The sequence below is a fragment of the Balaenoptera ricei genome, chromosome 8 (assembly GCF_028023285.1).
Source record: "Balaenoptera ricei isolate mBalRic1 chromosome 8, mBalRic1.hap2, whole genome shotgun sequence".
NCBI classification, from domain to species: Eukaryota; Metazoa; Chordata; class Mammalia; order Artiodactyla; family Balaenopteridae; genus Balaenoptera; species Balaenoptera ricei.
Genome location: NC_082646.1, coordinates 87574209 through 87594807, shown reverse-complemented (window position 1 = coordinate 87594807; position 20599 = coordinate 87574209). Strand labels below are relative to the sequence as shown.

Here is a 20599-nt window from a genome sequence, read left to right as displayed (position 1 = left end):
TCAGGAGATTCATGTTCTTACACCAGCCCATGTTCTGCCTTTAGAAATTTATTAAGGACTTTTAGCTGAGTTTTTAAATCAGTACTCAATGGCTTATGTCCCAGGTAAGCAAATGCTGTGGTTCTGTTCTCCCTGCAGTAACCCGTTTCTCTATCCAGATTTTGGATTACTTGGTTGATCTGGGACCTCAGTTCCCTGATGGATTTGGCTATTTAATTTGCAAATTTTCCAGCCCTTTTTCTTGTTGTAAGTGTGGGAGGATGCTCTTTTTATCTCTCTAGAAAGAGCTGAAACTGGAAATTTTCAAGTCCTAATTTTCCTAGTATTTTTCTTCTTTTTGACTTAGGAAGCAGAAGCTCAGTATGAAGAGCAGATTGGTAAAATTATTATGGAGACGCAAGAACTTAAATGGCAAAAGGTGAGTATTTTCCCCCCTCTAATTAGCATTTTATTTTATGTATTTTAATCCTTAATTGTGAAGTTAATTTTTAAATTTCCTAAACATATTTGGGGAATTGTGCATCATTTTAGAGAGTCTCAAGAAAATTCCAACTAAAACTGTTAAGAACATTTAGGCTTCCAGAAAACTGAGAATAACTTTTTTTTTTTTTTACAATGTTGTGTTAGTTTCTTCTGTGAGAATAACCATTTTTCCTCAGGTTTTCTGATAAGAAAATAGACAAGGATAACTCTGAAAACTACTATGAATTATTTCATATCTGAGAAACATATTGTGTGTTATAGAGGAGTCAAAATATTTTTTAAGAAGTGAAACTTCAGAATAGTACTGTATTTTCCTAGGCTGTTGTTATATACTATAACCAAATCTTAAAAAAAATAGTATCATATCTGATCCTCTTTTGATCCTTATCCATATAGAGGCACTTTTGATAGTGCCTCTCTTGCTTTTCCACCAAAGTAATCTTTTCTTTTTTTTAATATTTATTTATTTATTTATTTGGCTGCACCAGGTCTTTGTCATGGCACGTGGGATCTTTGTTGACATGCAAGATCTTTTAGTTGCGGGTTGCGGGCTCTTAGTTGCAGCATGTGGGATCTAGCTCCCTGACCAGGGATTGAACCCGGGCCCCCTGTATTGGGAGTATGGAGTCTTAACCACTGGACCACCAGGGAAGTCCCCCACCAAAGTAATCTTAACAGCTAAAAATTGAAAGCTTAATTAAGATGACCCTTCTTCTCAGTATTTGGCAATATTGAAACAGGAACTTGGAGATAACATGTCAGAAGTAGAATTCAAATGACAGAGGATAGGCCAACGATGGGAATTTTGAGGCCAGAGAGATCCACAAGGTTGTGTAGAAATGGGAGTGAAACCAGAGTTGGGTTACATATGAGGGACAGGTCAAATAAAGAGACCTGTTTGTGGAGAGAAAAAACAGGTAAACACCAAATACAATCTAAAGCTCCACGCAGACATAAAGTCAGAATGTAAAGTCATATCTTGTTTTGAATAGAGAGAGTCAACAGTAGAAAATTATCAGAATCCTTAAGTTAATCAGTAAGTTTAATACAATCCAATTTAAAATACCAAGTGTGTGTTTGGTGTACTTAAGCTGATTCTAAGGTTTATGTGGAAATAAACTTACAAGAGTGGCTGGGAAAGTTTTGTGAAGGAATCTAGTCACACTAGATTCTTAAATATATTATAAAGCTATAATAGTTAAAATAGCTTGGTAGTATACATGAACAGATAGACTATAATAGAGTCCAGAAATAGATCCAAATACATAAGATAATTTAGTGAATGATAAAGGTGACATTTCTGATCAGTGGGGAAAAGTAGATTATTCAAGAAATGATATTAGAACTGGGTATACCATCTGAAGAAAAATAAAACCAGATTCCTACCTTACTTTACAAAGTTGTAGAAAAATAGAACTTTCATATATTTCTTATTGGCAATGTAAATTAAAAGTATCTTAAGTTCCCCCAAACATCTAAATCCCATAACCTTCTATATAACCCAATTCTAACTTGTTCCTTTTGAGATACTACTAAGACTCTGTCAAAGTAGTGTCCTCCCTTACTGCAATGAATTCCAATAAACATGGTTTTGCTTTATTAACAGGTTGTTTGGTGGTGTTTTGATTGAGTTCATTTTTGTATATGGTGTTAGGTAAGGGTTCAGCTTCATTCTTCTGCTTGTGTATATCCAGTTTTCCCAGAACCTTTGGTTGAAAAGACTGTTCTTTCCCCATTGAATGATCTTGACACCCTTGACCATGTGTGTGAGGGTTTATTTCTGGGCTCTTTATTCTATTCCATTGGTCCATGTGTCTTTCTTTATGCCAGTACAACACTATTTTGATTCCTGGAGCTTTCCAGTAAGTTTTGAAATTAGGAAGTGTGAGTCCCCCAGCTTTGATCTTCTTTTTCAAGATTATTTGGCTATTTTGGGTTCCTTGAGATTCCATATGAATTTTAGGATGGGTTTTTCTATTGCTGCAAAAAATATTATTGGGATTTTGATAGAGATTACATTGAATCTGTAGATAACTTTGGATAGTATTATCTTACAAATATGAAGTTTTCTAATCCCAGAGCAAAAGATGTGTTTGTATTTTTAATTTTTAATTTAATTTCTTTGGGCAGTGTTTTGTAGTTTTCACTTACAAGTCTTTCATCTCCTTGGTTAAGTTAATTTCTATGTATTTTATTCTTTTTAGTGCTATTGTAAATGTAATTGTTTTCTTCATTTCATTTTTGGGTAGTTCATTGTTAGTGTATAGAAATGCAATTGATTTTTGTGTGACTTTGTATCGTACTACTTTGCTGAATTCATTTATTCAGGTTTTTTGTGGACTCTTTAGGGTTTTCTACATATAAGATCATATCATCTGCACACAGATAATTCTTTTTCCTTTCCAAATCGGATTTCTTTTTCTTGCTTCATTGCTTTAACCAGTGCTTCCAGTACTATGTTGAATAGAAGTTGTGAAAGTGGGCATCCTTGCCTTGTTCCTGATCTTAGAGGAAAAACTTTCAGTCCTTTACCATTGAATATTATGTTCACTGTGGGGTTTTCAAATATGGCTTTTATTATGTTGAGGTAGTTGCCTTCTATTCCTAGTTTGTCGAATTTTTTTTTACCATGAAAGGGTATTGAATTTTGTTGGATCCTTTTTATTGCATAAGTTGAGATGATTTTGTGCTTTTTTGTCTTCATTCTGTTAATGTGGTGTGTTACATTGACTGATTTTTTTGTATGTTGAACTCTATTATCCCAGGGATAAATCCTACTTGGTCATGGTGTATGATCCTTTTAATATGCTTCTGAATTCGGTTTGCTAGTATTTTTTTGAGAATTTTTGCATCAATGTTCATCAGGGGTACTGGTCTGTAGTATTCTGATGTGTCTTCATCTGGCTTTGGTATCAAGGTAATATTGGCATCAAGCATGAGTTAGGAAGTGTTCCTTCCTATTCAACTCTTTGGAAAAGTTTGAGGAGGATTGCTGTTAGTTCTTTAAATGTTTGGTAGAATTCACCAGTGAAGCCATCAGGTTCAGGGCTTTTCTGTATTGGGAGATTTTGATTATGGATTCAGTCTCCTATAGTCTATTAAAATTTTCTATTTCTTCATAATTTGGTCTTCGTAGGTTTTACATTTCTAGGAATTCTCCATTTCATCTAGCTTACCCAATTTGTTAGCATGCAGTTGTTCATAGTACTCTCATCATACTTATTATTTCTGCAGAATCAGTAGTAATGTCCCCACTTTCATTTCTGATTTTAGTAATTTGAGTCTTCTCTGTTTTTCTTAGTCCATCTGGGTAAAGGTTTATCAATTTTGTTATCTTTTCAAAGAACCAATTTTTAATTTCACTGATTTTCTCTATTGTTTTTCTGTTCCGTTAAAGGGAGGAGGGATCTCTCCCATTCTTTTCTTTTCTTTTTTTAAAATTTATTTATTTATTTATTTTTGGCTGAATTGGGTCTTCATTGCTGTGCATGGGCTTTCTCTAGTTGCAGCGAGTGGGGGCTACTCTTTCTTGCAGTGTGAAGGCTTCTCATTGTGGTGTCTTCTCTTATTGTGGAGCACGGGCTCTAGGCATGCGGCCTTCAATAGTTGTAGCATGTGGGCTCAGTAGTTGTGGCTCGCAGGCTCTAGAGCACAGGCTCAGTAGTTGTGGCACACGGGCCTAGTTGCTCCACGACATGTGGGATCTTCCCAGACCAGGGATCAAACCTGTGTTGGCAGACGGATTCTTAACCACTGTGCCACCAGGGAAGCCCTGCTTCGTATATTCTGATGGTCTGTCATTTGGTTCATAAATGCTTATAATTGTTATATCTTCTTCCTTATTGAACGTTTTATGGATATATAATATCTTTCTTTGTCTAATGTAACTTCTTAAAATTTAAAGGCCGTTTTTAATTTTGTTTTTTTTTTTGTTCTTTTGGTTATTATTTTAATGGAATATCTTTTTCCATTTTTCTACTTTCAACCTGTTTGTGTCTTTAGATCTAAAGTGAGTCTCTTTTAGACAGCATAAAGTTGGATCATGTTTTTTATCCATTCTTCCAATTTTTGTCTTTAGGTGAGAGAGTTAAAATATACTTTTAAAGTAATTACTGATAAGGAGCAACTAACTTGTGTCATTTTGCTATTTGTTTTCCATGTGTCTGATAGTTTTTTGTCCCTCATTTCCTGCATTACCATCATCTTTTGTGTTTAGTTGATTTTTTTGTAGTGAGATGTTTAAATGCCTTTCTCATTTCCTTTTGTGTATATTCTCTAGCTATTTCCTTTATGGTTACCATGGGGATTACAGTTAGCATCTATCATTATAGCACTCTAATTTGAATTTGTATCAGCTTAATGTCAATAACATACAAGAACTCTATTCCTTTATAACTCCATCTACACTCCTTTCAGTTGTTGATATTATAAAATTACATCTTTATATATTGTGTGCTCAAGAGAATAAACTAGTAGTTTTAAAAATGCATTAGTCTCTGAATTATGTAGAAAGCAAATATGGAGTTACAAACCAAAGGTACAGTAATACTAGCTTTTAGCCTAATAATTGTCTTTTTTTAAAAAAGTATTAGTTTCTTAAAAAAAGAAATAAAAACTGCTGTTAGAGTAACACTAGCTTTTATAAATTGCTCATGTATTTACCTTTACAGAGATTTTTATTTCTTCATACGGCTTTGAGTTACTCTCTCATGTCCTTTCAATTCAACCTGTAGGACTCATATCATTTCTTGCAGGGCAGGTCTAATGGTAATGAACTCTCTCAGCTTATGTTTATCTGCATTTTAGATCATGTAGAGGAAAGGCAACTTATGTGAGATGGTGATAAGACTATGAAGTATATTTCCTGAGCCCTTGGAGTACTTTGCCAGGTTTGTCTGAAGTAAGAAAATGTCCAAGATTGGGGCACAAGTAGCCAGTTTCATGTGGTAACCTCTAATAGGTGTGTATAGTAGAAGCCAGTGAAGTGTAGGAGAGTGTGGACTTAATAGTCATGAGAGTTAGACATAACCTTCTTGGTCATGGAAGTTCAAGAGTGTCAGATTTAAGGTGCCATTAACTCTCTCTACTTTTCCTCAAGATTGGGGATGATTGGGGCAATGAAATATCTAAATAAATGACAAGGCTTTGCAGAGTTCTCTAAAAACAGGTCCAGTAAAATGAGTGCCTCTGTTACTGGAGATCCTCATATTGGGAACACAAAATCAAGTAGTTTTTTTCCTACTCTCATAATTATAGCTCTCTCTCAAGAAAAAGTTTTAATCCATCCAGAGAAATAGCAAGCAATGATCAGAACATATTCAGAACCCACTGTAGGGGTTTATTTTAGGAAGTCCATTTGAACATGTTCAGTGGGGTCCTGAAGCTTGGATTTACAAGGATAACAGTTTTACTAGGATTGTGAGGGAGACAGATGAGATTTGCACCAGAGACATCCTCAAAAATCTTAGTAAAATTTCCCCACCAATGCTAATTGAATATCGTTTTCAATATGTCTTTGCTCTGATGGGTAATTCCTTGTAAAATATGTTTGCAGAGTTTCGTCAAGGTTCTCTGGTGCCACCAAGGGTCTGTCCTGAAAGTGCCAGGGATTCTCTTGCAGTTTACAACCATGTATTCTTTTCAGATTCTGGAGCCAGTTGTGGGCATTCCAAAATAGGATTTTTTAATCTCCAGAAAGATTTAGCTTTTTAGAGTATAATGGGGCCAGGACCTGATTGAGGGCTGCCTGTGTGTCATAAAGATAAACCTAGGATATTTCTTTTAGCCTTTGTTATCCCTTAATAGTGTGGCTTCATGATAGCCACCTCCTTAGGAAGCATTAGAGTACTTAAAACTGTTGTTCATTTTACATTGGGATTCCTATTAAGGTTGGAAACTCTCATTGTTTCTACAGTATTACAAAATCATGGACTACTCCAAAAGGTATACCTGATATTAGTTTTATGTTAACTCTCTTATCTCTTGATAATTGGCACGCTCTGCTGAGAGGGTAAGTACTGTCATCAGGACTGGTTTTACCTCTGGTAAGGAGTCATGTTTTAGGGATCAGTTGAGACTGTTCCAGTATATCTTGCCTGATAGTTCCCATTTCAGTTATAAAAAATGATATATCAACAAATAATATTAAACCTAGATTTTCTAGGAGGAGTTTCTAATAAATCCATTTGAAGCATAGTCATTGTTTGGACATAGGTTCGATCTCATGGAATTCCTCTTCTTTGGGTAATGGGAAAAGTGTAGCAATCTTTAAAGTATAGCACTGAGTTGAAATGTGTGAGGGAGAAAATAATAAAAAGTTCATAGGATGTAAGCCTGCTTGCCAAGAAGTGTGTTTTCAGTAGCATCCAGGATTGTACAGCATACAGAACCATCAAATTTAAACAAGATCCTTAAACCAAGTCAGTAGAGGCCTCTACTAGTTTGGCTGCTGCTTATTACTATCCTTAGATAAGGAGTAGGATTTTCCCCTCACTGGGTTGAGGGGAAGATTGTAGTAAGCAATTGGGCCCTGATGATACCTGTGATGTTCTGTTAGAGTATTAAGGACTTGTCTACATTGCTCAGATACAAATAGATAGAAAGCTTTATGACAATTTGGAGGACCCCAATTGCGGGGGTGCGAGGGGGGCTGTTGAGAGTTATTTTTAAATCACAAAATTCTTGTCCGTGTTTAAGTTCCTAAGGGAAAGGTTCCATTGTTGAGGACTTAAATTATATAGAAATGTGTCAATTTCAGAGATGTTTGGAACCCAGTGTCTACAGTAGCCAGTGAAATCTAGACAACTTCTTAATTTTCTCTTAGTAAACAGCCTTGGAAAGTATTGAAGGGCTCATAATTTATCAGGAATAATAGATTTACCCCCTTGGGATAAATTATACCCTAAATAATGCACTTTATTCTTACAAAATACTAAACTTTTTTTGGAATTCTCATGTCCTTTCTGAGCTAAAACAGTACGTAGATAAATGGAGTCAGTCTTAGAGCTCTCTTCATCTTTAGAACATAACGAAAGCTTGCCCACATATTGTATAAGTGTAGAGTTTACAGGGAGATTTAAGGTCCCTAAGTTCCTCAGTAAACCACTGTGGCATAACTGTCCAGGTAAATTGTTGACTCTCCCAGGACAGAACAAACAGGTAAAACTATGTTGATGTAAAGGGACGCCATAGAAAGCAGAACACAGATAAATATATAGTAGTAAAGTATGTAGAGTCAGGTGGCATTGAAGATAAAATAGTATCTGGGCTCAATGAATTGGGGAAATTGATATTTTATTTATGGCCTTAAGGTCTTAAACAAATCTTCACCCATTGGGTTTTTGACTGGGGAACAAGTCAAAATTTTAAAACTGGTATAGGTATGATTGATTCATCCTTTCTTTATTAGGCTTTAGGACAATTGACTTAGTTCTTCTTCGTTTCTGGTTTTAGAGGTATTGTATAAAGTTAAGTAGAGGTTTAGATGGGTCAATCTGAACCCTGCTGCCAATATCAGTTAAGACATTTTGCCCACAAAGAGTCCACTTCATGGAGATCTTTAATTTGGTTCCATGGTACACACAGGTACCTAAGTCAATATCCAAATAAGCTATGATCTGATTGTGAATAGAATCCCCAGGAATCTTAAAAAAAAAAAAAAAAAAAAAACTCCTCCAAAAAAACAGGAGTTTAATTTTTCAATGCTATTTGCATAGTAGACTCCTATGTCTTAAGTTAATGGGTGTGGCGTCATAAAGGAGAAAATAATATTCCTCACTTGAGAATCCAAGGATAACGGTTATAGGCTAAAATGGGGCGAGTATCTTTGAATTACTAGAGATACGCCCTATTTGAGTAGCTCATTGACCCTGAGGGAAAGGTTATGTGATGTTGCCAGAGTTTATGGTATGAATAAAATTTCAAGGTTTCTTTTAATATTTAGAGAAATTGCTCTTTGTAAATTTGAGGAATAAATGGGAAGTTGGGTGCGTGTCAGAGCAGTGACATTGATTTGCCCACCTGATATTTTTTCCCTTCATTTTCATAGCTAGTTTAGGATGTTTTTTTTCCCCAGTGTCTTTTCTGCTTATAATAAGTATCTACAGGTGTCTTTACCATGAGACTCACTCCTCTCATGCTTGATGACTGGAGTGGGAGTATTAAATTGTTTTATCTGTAAGGGTACCAGTTTATTCTTCTTTTGTTCTAAGGCTTTTTGAAGATCTGAATTTGGAGATCTAGTAATGGGGCTATTTCCCATTCCAGTTTTTGTTGCATATTAAATCTCCTATTTCTAGATTTACGGCTGTTCACAAAAAACGGGGAGAGAGCTGGAGTTCATATTTACTTCAGAATCTGCTCCTCAAAGAATTTATCCCTGAAGTGTCCTATAAATTCATTCTTTCCTTGTTTGCAGGAGTAGAGTCTAATATATTTTCATAAGAAAACTGGGCAATATCCTCTGAAAAATTTTGTCCAATATCTACAGCTTTTCTAAATGTCTGCTTTCTGGAGAATTCCCTGACAGTCCAGTGGTTAGGACTTGGTGCTTTCACTGCCAGGGCCCAGGTTCATTCCCTGGTCAGGGAACTAAGATCCTGCAAGCTGCGTGGTGTGGCCAAAAATTTAAAAATTAAAAAAAAAAATGCCTGTTTTCCTATGCAGTTTGGGATTTCCTAAGTCATTCTTGGGATCTTCTCACTTTGCCTTTTCTATTCTTTTTTTTTTTCCTCTGAGCATATATGAACCAATTGATACAGACCTCGGAACTGGCAGTATTATTTTTCAAAATTAGTTATGGGAATTCAAATATTTTAAAGTAATTGCTAACTTCAGGAAAAATAAAAGTTGTATAAGAATAGAAATGTAATCATGGGACTTCCCTGGTGGCACAGTGGTTAAGAATCCGCCTGCCAATGCAGGGGACACAGGTTCAAACCTGGGTCCAGGAAGAGTAGCCCCCGCTCGCCGCAACTAGAGAAAGCCCACGCGCAGCAACAAAGACCCAATGCAGCCAAAAATAAATAAATTAATTAATTAATTTAAAAAAAAGAAATGTAATCATGATATACCATATGGCTTAGCATTGAATAAAAATTGCAGTTATAAGAGTATAAATACTGACTATTGATTTAAGCCACAATTTTTATATAATTCTGTTGGAAGAATAGATGGAGGACATGTAGGATTATGTTTGTACAAGAAAGCTATCATATAGGAGGTCAGTAGATAAATTTTTTAAATTGATAAATCAGTGTATATTTAGAATCATGGAGTAAAATAACAGAAGCATTTGAAAGTGGTTGCCAGTTTTAGCTCTAATTTTTTAAATTATGAGAATTATTTGATAAAGATAGAAGAAAAAATTCATCTTGAATCTAAAGGACAGGACACACAACTTCTACCAAAAAAAGGTGGAGGGGAAAGAAATGGAATTGTATACATGGATTTTTTTTCAAAAATGCCCTGTGGTAGTTTTGGTTTTGTAAAAAATTATTTCAGTGAATTTAAAGAATCATATGTTACCATGTAAACATTTGTGCTTAGATAATAAAATTGGTTTTTTTGGAAACTGTAATAAGACTGTAGTCTGCTTGTATACTAGACTTAATTTTAATAACTTTTGATGAAACATATTTTCTTGAAGAAAACTTTAAAGTAAGCTATATTCAGAGTTTAAAATTTTAGAGAGCAATATGTTTTATCATGAAGAAGCAACTGGAAGCAAAATTATTGTACGCTGAGTCCATGACAGTTAAAAAAAATCATAAAATTGTCATAAGTTGCATTTTAAGAGCATAAAATAATATGTGCAATGAATATGTTTAACTTTAATTTGTGAACCCAATTAAAATTTAAAACTGAAAGTGGCTAGAATCTGTTTTAACTTTTCATGATTTTAAAATAGGAAACTCTTCAGAATCAAAAGGAAGCATTAACAAAGCAACACAAAGAAGCAATGGCAGTTTTTAAAAAGCAGGTAATTTCATAAGGATAGACAAACATTACAGTTTTAAATATTGCAGTTTTCCCACTTCTCATGAATATTATGACAGGTTGTTCTCCATACTCACTGAAGACAAAAAGGTTATTATTGGAAGCAGGAAATAAGGTTATTTTGAATCACAACTGATAATAATGTAATGTAGTAGAATGATTTAGTTAAGGAAAGAAATTAGGAATACTATTTTCTTGGAGATGTGTTTTTATTGGTCCTAAATGAAATATGTTAGTGATATGTGTGTTCTTGCTCTTTCTCTCCCTTCTCCCTTTTCTGTCTTTAATTAGCATATCCTAGGAGCTTACATTTTCCACATTACTCCTTTACCCAAGCTAACATTATAACACTGGTGAAAAGCTGAAATGCAAGTAGGGAGATGTAAAGGATGAAGAGATGTGATTATCATGCACCTCCATAAATATCAACTACTAACAACTAAGAAAGATCGGTAGAAGAATTGAAAAAAAAATACTTTAAAGAAATGAAGAACAACTCCTTCTGTTATTTTGAATTCTATAGCTCTTCTTTACTACCTCACATTTCTCTTCAGTCCCTAATTATAAAATATAAGTGTAAGAAATGTGCCTATGGAAAATGTACTCTGGAAGTGCTTTTCCTTATAGCCATGCCAACATCACCATTTTTTTTTCCTTTTTCCTTCCCCCTTTTTTGTTTTTACCTACATACAAGTGTGTGTGTTTAGAGAGAAATGCATAAAAAGAAATAAACCTATATAACCTAATCACTAGTGGGTTAAGGTTATTGGTAATTTACACTGTAGTGTGGATTTGTTTAAGCAGATGATAAATTTCCTTATAGTCTGAAATTGGCTTTACCTAAGTTATGGGAGTTTTAATTGAAGGGTAAGGAAGCAGAAACCAAATGTACAGCATAGTATTCTTTAGGAGAGAGCAGTTCTATGTCTCTGTTACCACAAGGGACTCTGGGCAAGAAAGAATATCCAGGTAATTGAAGGGTAGATGAGAAAGTGCTATTGGGGTTTTTTTTTTTTTTTTTAATTTCTTTTCTTCTTTTCTTTCTCTTTAAAAAAAGGATTCTTGAATGTAAGTGAGGAATATGGAAAATGAGATGGAGAAATTCCAAAGAAAAATTTTATTTCTTGACAACTTTGCCTAGTATCCTTGTGTTGCTTGGAATATTTAATTAGTTTCCTTTGGCAAGTTCACCTTAATTTTTCTGTTTTAAAATGTCATTATTTATTTATTAGACTAACATATGCATTTTTTAAAAATTTCAGAAAATACTGTCAGTGCAAATACAAATGATATCAATTTCATAAAAGTATGCATTCAGAAAATGTTATATGTTATTGTTTATGAGTAGATGGCAAAATATTGAAACATTTAAAAAAAACTGGAGGGAAAAACAACTTTCAAGGATGATTGGTGCTCTGATTGTGAGATTAAATTGTTCATTTTCTTTGGTGACTATCTTTTTTCCCCCTTTTATACCTTTTATTGTTTATTTTCTCAGTGTAAAAGTAGCATAATCACATTGTACTAAGTTCAAACAATATAGACATGTAAAACATTTCTGTAGTCTCACTGACCAGTGTAAATCACTGGTAACATTTCACTTACCTGTATTTTAATTTTTAAAATTCTTTATCAGTTGCAAATGAAGATGTGTGCCTTGGAAGAAGAAAAGGTATATATTAATTTTTTAATAATTTGAAACATAATTTAAATGCATTTAATTATCAGTTGTTCACCATAATGGAAAGGAGCATTGGTAATAAACAAATGGAGACTGTTAATTTCTTAAAATTTTAGAAACAGAAAGGACCTAAAGGAATCATGTTACTCGAGCTCTTATCATTTTACAGTTGAGAGTACTGAGGCCTAGTAAGATATAAATGACTTGCTGACGCTCCCATTTTGAAGTGGCAAAGCTGGGACTAGAACCTAGATTTCTTCAGCCCCTAAATTAATGCTCTTTCCACTATACTGCAGTGTTTCTATTAAGTATAATATATTTTTAGTGCCTTTTCAATGAAATTACCTTCTTTAAAAAACAGTAAAATGATTTGCATTTGCATGCAGACCAACAGGAAAAGAGTATACAACTCTGAACAATGCTAGAAATTCATCTGGCATTAAATGTTTTCTCTAGCTATTCAATAGTTCATACATGTTTTTATTATATCAAAGGACATGTCATTTATAATATTAAAACTTAGAGTTATTTTTAGCAAAAGACTTTCTTTTAAAATTTTTCTCATATCCTTATATTTATAAAACAAATGTACTTGTGTCTTATTGATTAGAATATATTTATTCTAGCCATATGAATTAAATAATTATATAGTATCCGTAAGTTCTCAGGAATGCTCTATTGTTAAAATGATTTATTGTTATAATGAGATTTTCCATTTCATGATATTTGTAACCTTGTGTAGACCTTATTGTAATTTTATGATATCTTGAAGTCATTAGAAATATAAGTTGTAGTACAGATACATGTTTAAATTCTGTGAAGTATTAGGTTTCAAGTAGAGATTTTGGTTCTTGAACTCTTGTTTTCCCTGTTAATAATGTCACTTATATTGGAAAGTACTGAAATATAGTTTTTTACTTGAAGGGAAAATATCAGCTTGCTACAGAAATAAAAGAAAAAGAAATAGAAGGATTGAAGGAAACATTAAAGGCATTACAGGTAAAGTAACTTAGTATTGCTTGAAAAGTAATTTGGTATTTTAGCATTTTATCAGTAAAATGCTGTAAACATGTAGTGTAGCAAAGTGAAGCTGAAAAAAATTCATATATCATATATAATTTAGTACTTTTTCCTGAGAGCCTTGGATTTCAAATTAGTAGGATTTTTGCTTTATCTTTTATTTTAAAAGGAAATGTTAACATAACTTTCATTATTTCTCACAGTAATATAATTAGATATATGTTATTTTTAGCACTTTATAGATGACAAAAGCAAGTTAGGCCTATATATTATAACTGATTTATCCATGGTCCTTAAAAATTAACATAAAGTAGCATTTATTGTTATTATTATTTGCTAAGTACTATGCTTATTTTCTACAAATACAAAGATGAAGGAAACATCACTTCGCCTTTAAGTCATTCAGTCTCATACAGAGGTATGAGGTATACAACAGAATACAGAGGTATACAACAGATGATGAATCATTCAATACATATTTATGAAGATCTACTATGTGCCAAACCCTGCTCTAAGCACTGGGAATACAGCTGTGAGTAAAAGGGTCAAAAACCTCTGCCCTTGTGGAGTTTACATTCTAATGGGGAAGACAAACAATAAAAGGAGATAAAAAGTAAAATAGAGATTGTTGGGGAAAAAGATATTCACATGATTTCAGAGTATCACCCTATAGATAATATTAATTACAAAGAGCAAAGTAATTTTTTTACAGTGGAAGGATCTTGATGGTTACTACCTGAATCAGGTAATTCACACTGTAGTGTGGATTTGTTTAAGCAGTTGACAAGCTTTCTTCCTTTAGTCTGATTACAGTAGTACAAGGATTCCTTTTCTCCGCATCTTTACCAGCACTTCTTATCTCTTGTCTTTTTGATCACAGCCATTCTGATAGGTGTGAGGTAATCTCATTGTGAGTTTGATTTGCATTTCCCTGATTATTAGTGATGTTGAGCATGTTTTCATATACCTGCTGGTCATTTGTATGTCTTTCTTTGAGAAATGTCTGTTTAGGTCCTCAGCTCATTTTTTAATTGGGTTATTTGGGGTTTTCTGCTATTGAGTGTGTATATGACTTCCTGCTACATTTTGGATATTAACTCCTACTCAGATACATGGTTTGCAAATGTTTCTCCCATTGTGTAGGTTGCCTTTTCACTCAGTTGATTATTTCCTTTGCTGTGTAGAAGCTTTTTAGTTTCATGCAGTCCCACTTGTCTATTTTTCCTTTTGTTGCCTGTGCTTTTGGTGTCATGTCTAAAAAAATCATTGCCTAATGTTGAGAAGCTCTTTCCCTAAATTTCCTTCTAGTAGTTTTATGGTTTCAGGAGTTATGTTTAAGTCTTTAATCCATTTTGAGTTGATTTTTGTTTATGGTATGAAATTTTGTATATTGCATGAGGTAAGGGTCCAGTTTCATTGTTCTGCATTTGGATATCCAGTTTTTCCAACACCATTTATTGAACACTGTCCTTTCTCCATTATGTGTTTTTAGTGTCCTTGTCGAAGATCAGTTGGCTACAGATATGTGGATTTATTTCTGGGCTCTCTGTTCTGTTCCATTGGTCGATATGTCTCATGTTGGTTTTGGTTTTGCTTTCGTTTTGTTTCTTGTCAGTACCATGCTGCTTTGGTTACTGTAGCTTTGAAATATATTTTGGAATCAGGAAGTATGATGTCTTCAGTTTTGTTCATCTTGCTCAGATTGCTTTGGCCATTCAGGGTCTTTCGTGATTCTATATAAATTTTAGGATTGTTTCTTCTATTTCTGTAGAGACTGGCATTGTGATTTTGATTAGGGATTGCACTGAATCTGTAGATCACTTTGGGTAATACAGACATTTAAACAATATTTAATTTTCCATCCATGAACAGAGAGGCCTTTACATTTATCTGTGTCTTTTAAATTTCTTTTATCAATGTTTTATAATATTCAGTGTACAGACCTTAACCACTCTGCTTAAATTTGTTCCTAAATATTTTATTCATTTTGTTGCTATTGTGATTATTTTCTTAATTTTCTTTTCAAATAGTTTGTTGTTTGTGTATAGAAATGTGGCTGGGTTTTGTATGCTGATTTTGTATCCTCAATTTTACTGAATTCATTTATTAGTTCTAACAGTTTTTTTGTTGTCTTTAAGGTTTTCTATATGTATGATTATGTTACCTTCAAATAGAGATAATCTTATTCCTTTGTGATTTGGATGCCTTTTATTTCTTTTTCTTTTCTCATTGCTCTGGCTAGGACTTCCAGTACTCTGTTGAAGAGAAGTAGTGAGAATAGGCACTCTTGCCTTATACTGGTTTGATTATGGTGATCACTGTGGGTTTTTTATAAATGGCCTTTATTGTGCTGAGATAAGTTTCTTATATACCTATTTTGTTGAGAGTTTTTATCATGAACGATGTTGAATTTTGTCAAATGCTTTTTCTACATCTGTTGAGATGAACATGTGGTTTTTTTTCTTTCATTCTATTAGTGTGGTGTATCACATTGATTTATTTGCATATGTTGGACCATCCTTTTAACCCAGGGATTAAATCTCACTTGGTAATGGTGTATGATCCTTTTAATATGCTCTCGAATTTTGTTTGCTAGAATTTTATTGAAGATTTTTGCATCTATGTTCATCATAGATACTGGCCTGTAGGTTTCTTTTCTTGTAGTGTCTTTTTCTGGTTTTGTTGTCAGAATGATGATGGTCTCATAAAATGAGTTTGGAAATGTTCCCTGTTCCGTGTTTTGGGAGAATTTAAGAAGGATTTGTATGAAATCTTCTTCAAATGTTTGGTAGAGTTCTTCCATGAAGCCATCTAGTCCTGGGCTTTTCTTTGTTGGGAGGTTTTAAATTATCGATTCAATATCCTCATTTGCTATTGGTATGTTCAGTTTTTCTAGTTCATCGATCTTCAGTTTTGGTAGGTTGTATGTTTCTAGGAATTTATCCATTTCTTTTAATGGGAGAATTTGTTGGCATATAATTGTTCATAATAGTCTCTTATGATCCTTTTTATTTCTGAGGCATCCATTGTAATGTCTCCTTTTCATTTCTAATTTTGTTTATTTGACTCTTCTGTCTTTTTCTTAGTCTAGCTAACAGTTTGTCAATTTTGCTTATTCTTCCAAAAAACCAACTCTTAATTTCGTTGGTTTTTTTCAGTTGTTTTTCTATTTGCTATTTGATTTATTTCTGTTCCAATCTCTATTATTTTCTTCCTTCTGCTGATTTTGGCCTAGTTCTTCTTTTTCTAGTTGTTTGAGATGTAAAGTTAAGTTGTTTATTTGAGGGTTTTTTTTTAATGTAGGTGTTTATCATTATGAAATCGCCTGTTAGTATTGCTTTTGGTGCATCCCATAAGTATTGATATGTTGTGTTATTGTTTCTGTTTTGTCTTGAGATACTTTTAAAATTCTCCTTTTTTTTTTTAATATAACGAATGTTCAAGAGTGTTGTTTAGTTTCCATGTATTTGTGAATTTTCCTGTTTTCTTACTGTTAATGATTTCTAATTTTATTCCACTGTGATCAGAAAAGATACTTGCAATGATTTTGATCTTCTCAAATTTAAGACTTTTTTGATGACCTATCACATAAAAGTTGACTTTTCTGTGATACACCATACGATAGACATATGATCTATCCTGGAGAATGTTCCATGTGTGCCTGAGAAGAATGTGTATTCTTCTTCTATTGAGTGAAAAGTTCTGTATATGTCTGTTAGGTCCATTTAACCTATAATGATGTTCACATCAACTGTTTCTTTACTGATTTTCTGTCTGGATATTCTATCCATTATGGAAAGTGAGGTATTGGAGTCTCCTACTATCATTGTAGTTCTGTCAATTTCTTCCTTCAGATCTGTTGATGTTTGCTTTGTATATTTAAGTGCACTGATGTTGGGTACATATATACTTATTATATCTTCCCATTGAATTGACTCTTTAGTATTATAGAATGACCTTCTTTGTCTCTAAAGACAGTTTTGACTTAAAGTCTATTTTATCTGATATAAGTTTAGCCACCCCTGCTTTCTTTTGGTTACTCTTTGGTATATCTGTTTCATCCTTTTACTTTCAGTCTACGTGTGTCCTTAAATCTACAGTGAGTCTCTTACAGATGTATCACTGGATTTAAAAAATATTTGTTTAGGGGCTTCCCTGGTGGCGCAGTGGTTGAGAGTCAGCCTGCCAATGCAGGGGACACGGGTTCGAGCCCTGGTCTGGGAAGATCCCACATGCCACGGAGCGACTAGGCCCGTGAGCCACAATTGCTGAGCCTGCGCGTCTGGAGCCTGTGCTCCACAACAAGAGAGGCCGCGATAGTGAGAGGCCCGCACACCGTGATGAAGAGTGGCCCCCACTTGCCGCAACTGGAGAAAGCCCTCGCACAGAAACAAAGACCCAACACAGCCATAAATAAATAAATAAATAATTAATTAATTAATTAAAAAAAATATTTGTTTAGCCACTCTGTGCCTTTTTATTGGAGAGTTTAATCCATTTACATTTAAGTAATTATTGATAGGTGTGGAATTACTGTTGTCATTCTGTTGATTGTCTTCTGTTTTAGTTGTGTTGTACATCTCTTCCTCTCTTGTCTTCTTTTCTTATTTGATGTTTTTTATAGTGATTTTTAAAATTCTTCTCCTTTTATCTTTTGATGGTGTTTCATAAATCTTATGGCCTTTCTTCACCCTCTTTCATTCTTTTTTCTTTTCACTGGATATTTTAAAATGATCTGTCTTTGACTTCACTGGTTTATTTCTTTTGTTCCATTGAGTGTGCTGTTGAAGCTATTACATTTTTCATTTCATTCATTGTGTTCTTTAGCTCTAGAATTTTTTTGGTTCTTTCCTTATGACTTATATCTCTTTATTGAACTTCTCATTTTATTCATGTAATATTTTCCTGATTTTTTTGAGTTATCTATCTGTGTTGTCTTATAGTTTGCTGAGCTTCTTTAAAACAGTTATTTTGAATTCTTTTTCAGGTAGTTCATAGATCTCCAGTTCTTTGGGGACAGTTACTGGAAATTTGTAATATTCCTTTGATGGTGTCATGTTTCCTTGATTTTTTGTGTTCCTTTGTTGGTGTTTGTGCATTGAAGGAGCAGTTTTTGGACTAGCTCTGGTGGGTATAAACTTTGACCTACTGGTGGATGTGAGGATGCTGGCTGGGTGGCATATGTGGTGGTGCCAGGTGTAGTGCTGGGTCTAGCAACTCTGGCTTGGTTGGGGAGCAGTAATGCTTCTGGTTCCAAGAAAGGGCACAGTGGCCTGGGCTCCAGGCAGCTCCATCAGCTCAGGTAGGTGTAGACATTAGCAAAGACTGTAAGTGTCCTTGAAGGTGAAAGCTGCTGGTGTCCATGGTAGTGATGAGGGCTGTTGAGGTCCTTGGTGGTGAAGGCTGCTGGTGTCTTTCTGCTCTCCTTTTCTCCCATTTGGGGGGAGTTGTTGCTGAGGACATTTCTTTTGGCGCCAAGCTGTGTGAACCTAGAGGATGGAATGACACAGGTGAAATGCTTCCTATACTTTTCTATTCAGACATCCTTGTTTTTTGTGCTCTACTGAGTTGCCACAGCTTCTTAATTGTACTCCAGAGCTCTTCCAGAACTATTTTCATTTGGAGGTACTTGTTAAATCATGTGGCGGGGGTGGGAAGGCTGGGACCTCCTGGTCTACCATCTTTCTGATGTCACTCCCATGAATTCTTTATATTTCTCTGAAATAAGCCCTTTGTGTTTGTGTTCTGGGCTTCAGATCATTTCTTCAGTTTGTCATTTGTATTTTGATTTTGTTTGTTTGGCTTTTTGTTTAACATTTGCTATAAATTATTTATTTTTCTTTTAAGGCTTTTGGAGTTTGTCATGGTTAGAAAGGCATTCACGACTACAAAGTTATAAAAAGGATTTGCCAATGTTTTCTTTTATTATACATCTAAGTACTCAAATTTTACATTAGATCTTTGATCATTTGAAGTTTATCTTTGTAACACAGTATGAGATATGGATCTAAGTCTATATTTTTTCAGGTTGTTATTCAGTTGTCTTAACACTATTTAGATTCTCCTCATTTGAGATATTAAGCAATTTTTATTTTGGATTTCATTTGTTACTTTGATGTAACAAAGTGAATAAAAATTAAGTACAACAAAATGTCAATGAGTTCCAAGAAGAATGTTTTTAATAAAAAGAAGGGCATGGATTCCATGCCTCAGATTGGATGAATTAGAGGCTGGAAGATATTAGTGATATAGTAAAGAATCCTTATATCTTGTTTCTTCAACAGCAACAGCAACAAAGCGATAAGTGATTAGAAACTCCAGAGAAAACAGATTACCGTATAACTAAGGCATAAAGTAAATTAAAATTTGGGATGGTTTTGAGCACTTGATGGGTTAAAACAAGAGAAGATATTTAGGTCCTGACCCTAGTAAAATCATCCTTCCTGTAGCGCATTGGACCTATACGAAGGAAATGTGGTATTAACACCCTGTTGGGCTTTGCATTAAACAATATCTATATTGATTGTAATAACATAAACATTGTTGACTTCCAGTTTTTAGAATTAACCTGTAAGCAAAGCATGGGAGACTTAATTATGGTTACAGAACAAAACTTAAATGTTACTAACCTTGTGGATGAAAAAGTAAAGGTGCAGTGAGATGAAGTTGATGGTGATATCCAGAAATATTCTTTAAAGTTGATGGAAAAGAAATAGAGGTTTAAGGCTACTATTTAAAGTTTATGTAGTTATACACTTTAGTGATTCTTATCATACCTCAGATATCCAGTTTAAAATGACCCCAGTAGGTAAACATTTTTTTTTATTAGTTAAATTAAAAAGTTGTTCTTATAATTGAGTACACTGCAATTACCATTATAGCTATTATAAAAGACTCTAATGTGGTTTCTTACAGTATCTTGAACTAGGCATAACTTACCCCTTATTTCTGAATAAATCTTGAAAAAGTGTTACTTTTTTTCTACTAAAATGTTGTCAATAAAGAAATATGCCAATTTTGTTATAAGTGCTTTGTTATTTTAGCACTTTTTCTTAAATTGTTTCATTTGATACCACTCATGCATGTTTAATTATCTGGATAATGTAATGAGTATTTTCAAATCAAAAGAAATTTCTTCATGTGACTGACCCTCTGTGCAAGAGCTGTAAGGATTTGTTTTGCCTTGTTCAGCCTGTGACATAGTACAGGTGATGTATATGTTACTTTATGGCTGGCTGAACATGATATATGAACAGTGTAGAACAATGAAGATACTTCTGGTGTTTCCCCTCCAAGTTAAAGAAAAAAAACTTCCTCTTTAATTATGGATCTGATATAAATCCATTAGGCAAAGAAAGTTCACAGCCTCTTAACCATCATGTAGCAACCTCCCTCCCTCCTTTACTTAGGTTGCTACTT

General features: G+C 33.9%; 1 protein-coding gene across 1 annotated transcript in view; it reads left to right on the top strand.

Annotated features, from left to right (window-relative positions):
• The window catches only part of CCDC73 (coiled-coil domain containing 73), a 114755-nt gene that overhangs the window by 25688 nt on the left and 68468 nt on the right, over positions 1–20599 (top strand). Inside the window, exons 2-5 of the mRNA XM_059931339.1 lie at positions 347–418; positions 10391–10462; positions 12116–12151; positions 13085–13159. Coding sequence (XP_059787322.1) covers positions 347–418; positions 10391–10462; positions 12116–12151; positions 13085–13159 — 255 coding nt within the window. The remainder of the gene's footprint in view (positions 1–346; positions 419–10390; positions 10463–12115; positions 12152–13084; positions 13160–20599) is intronic.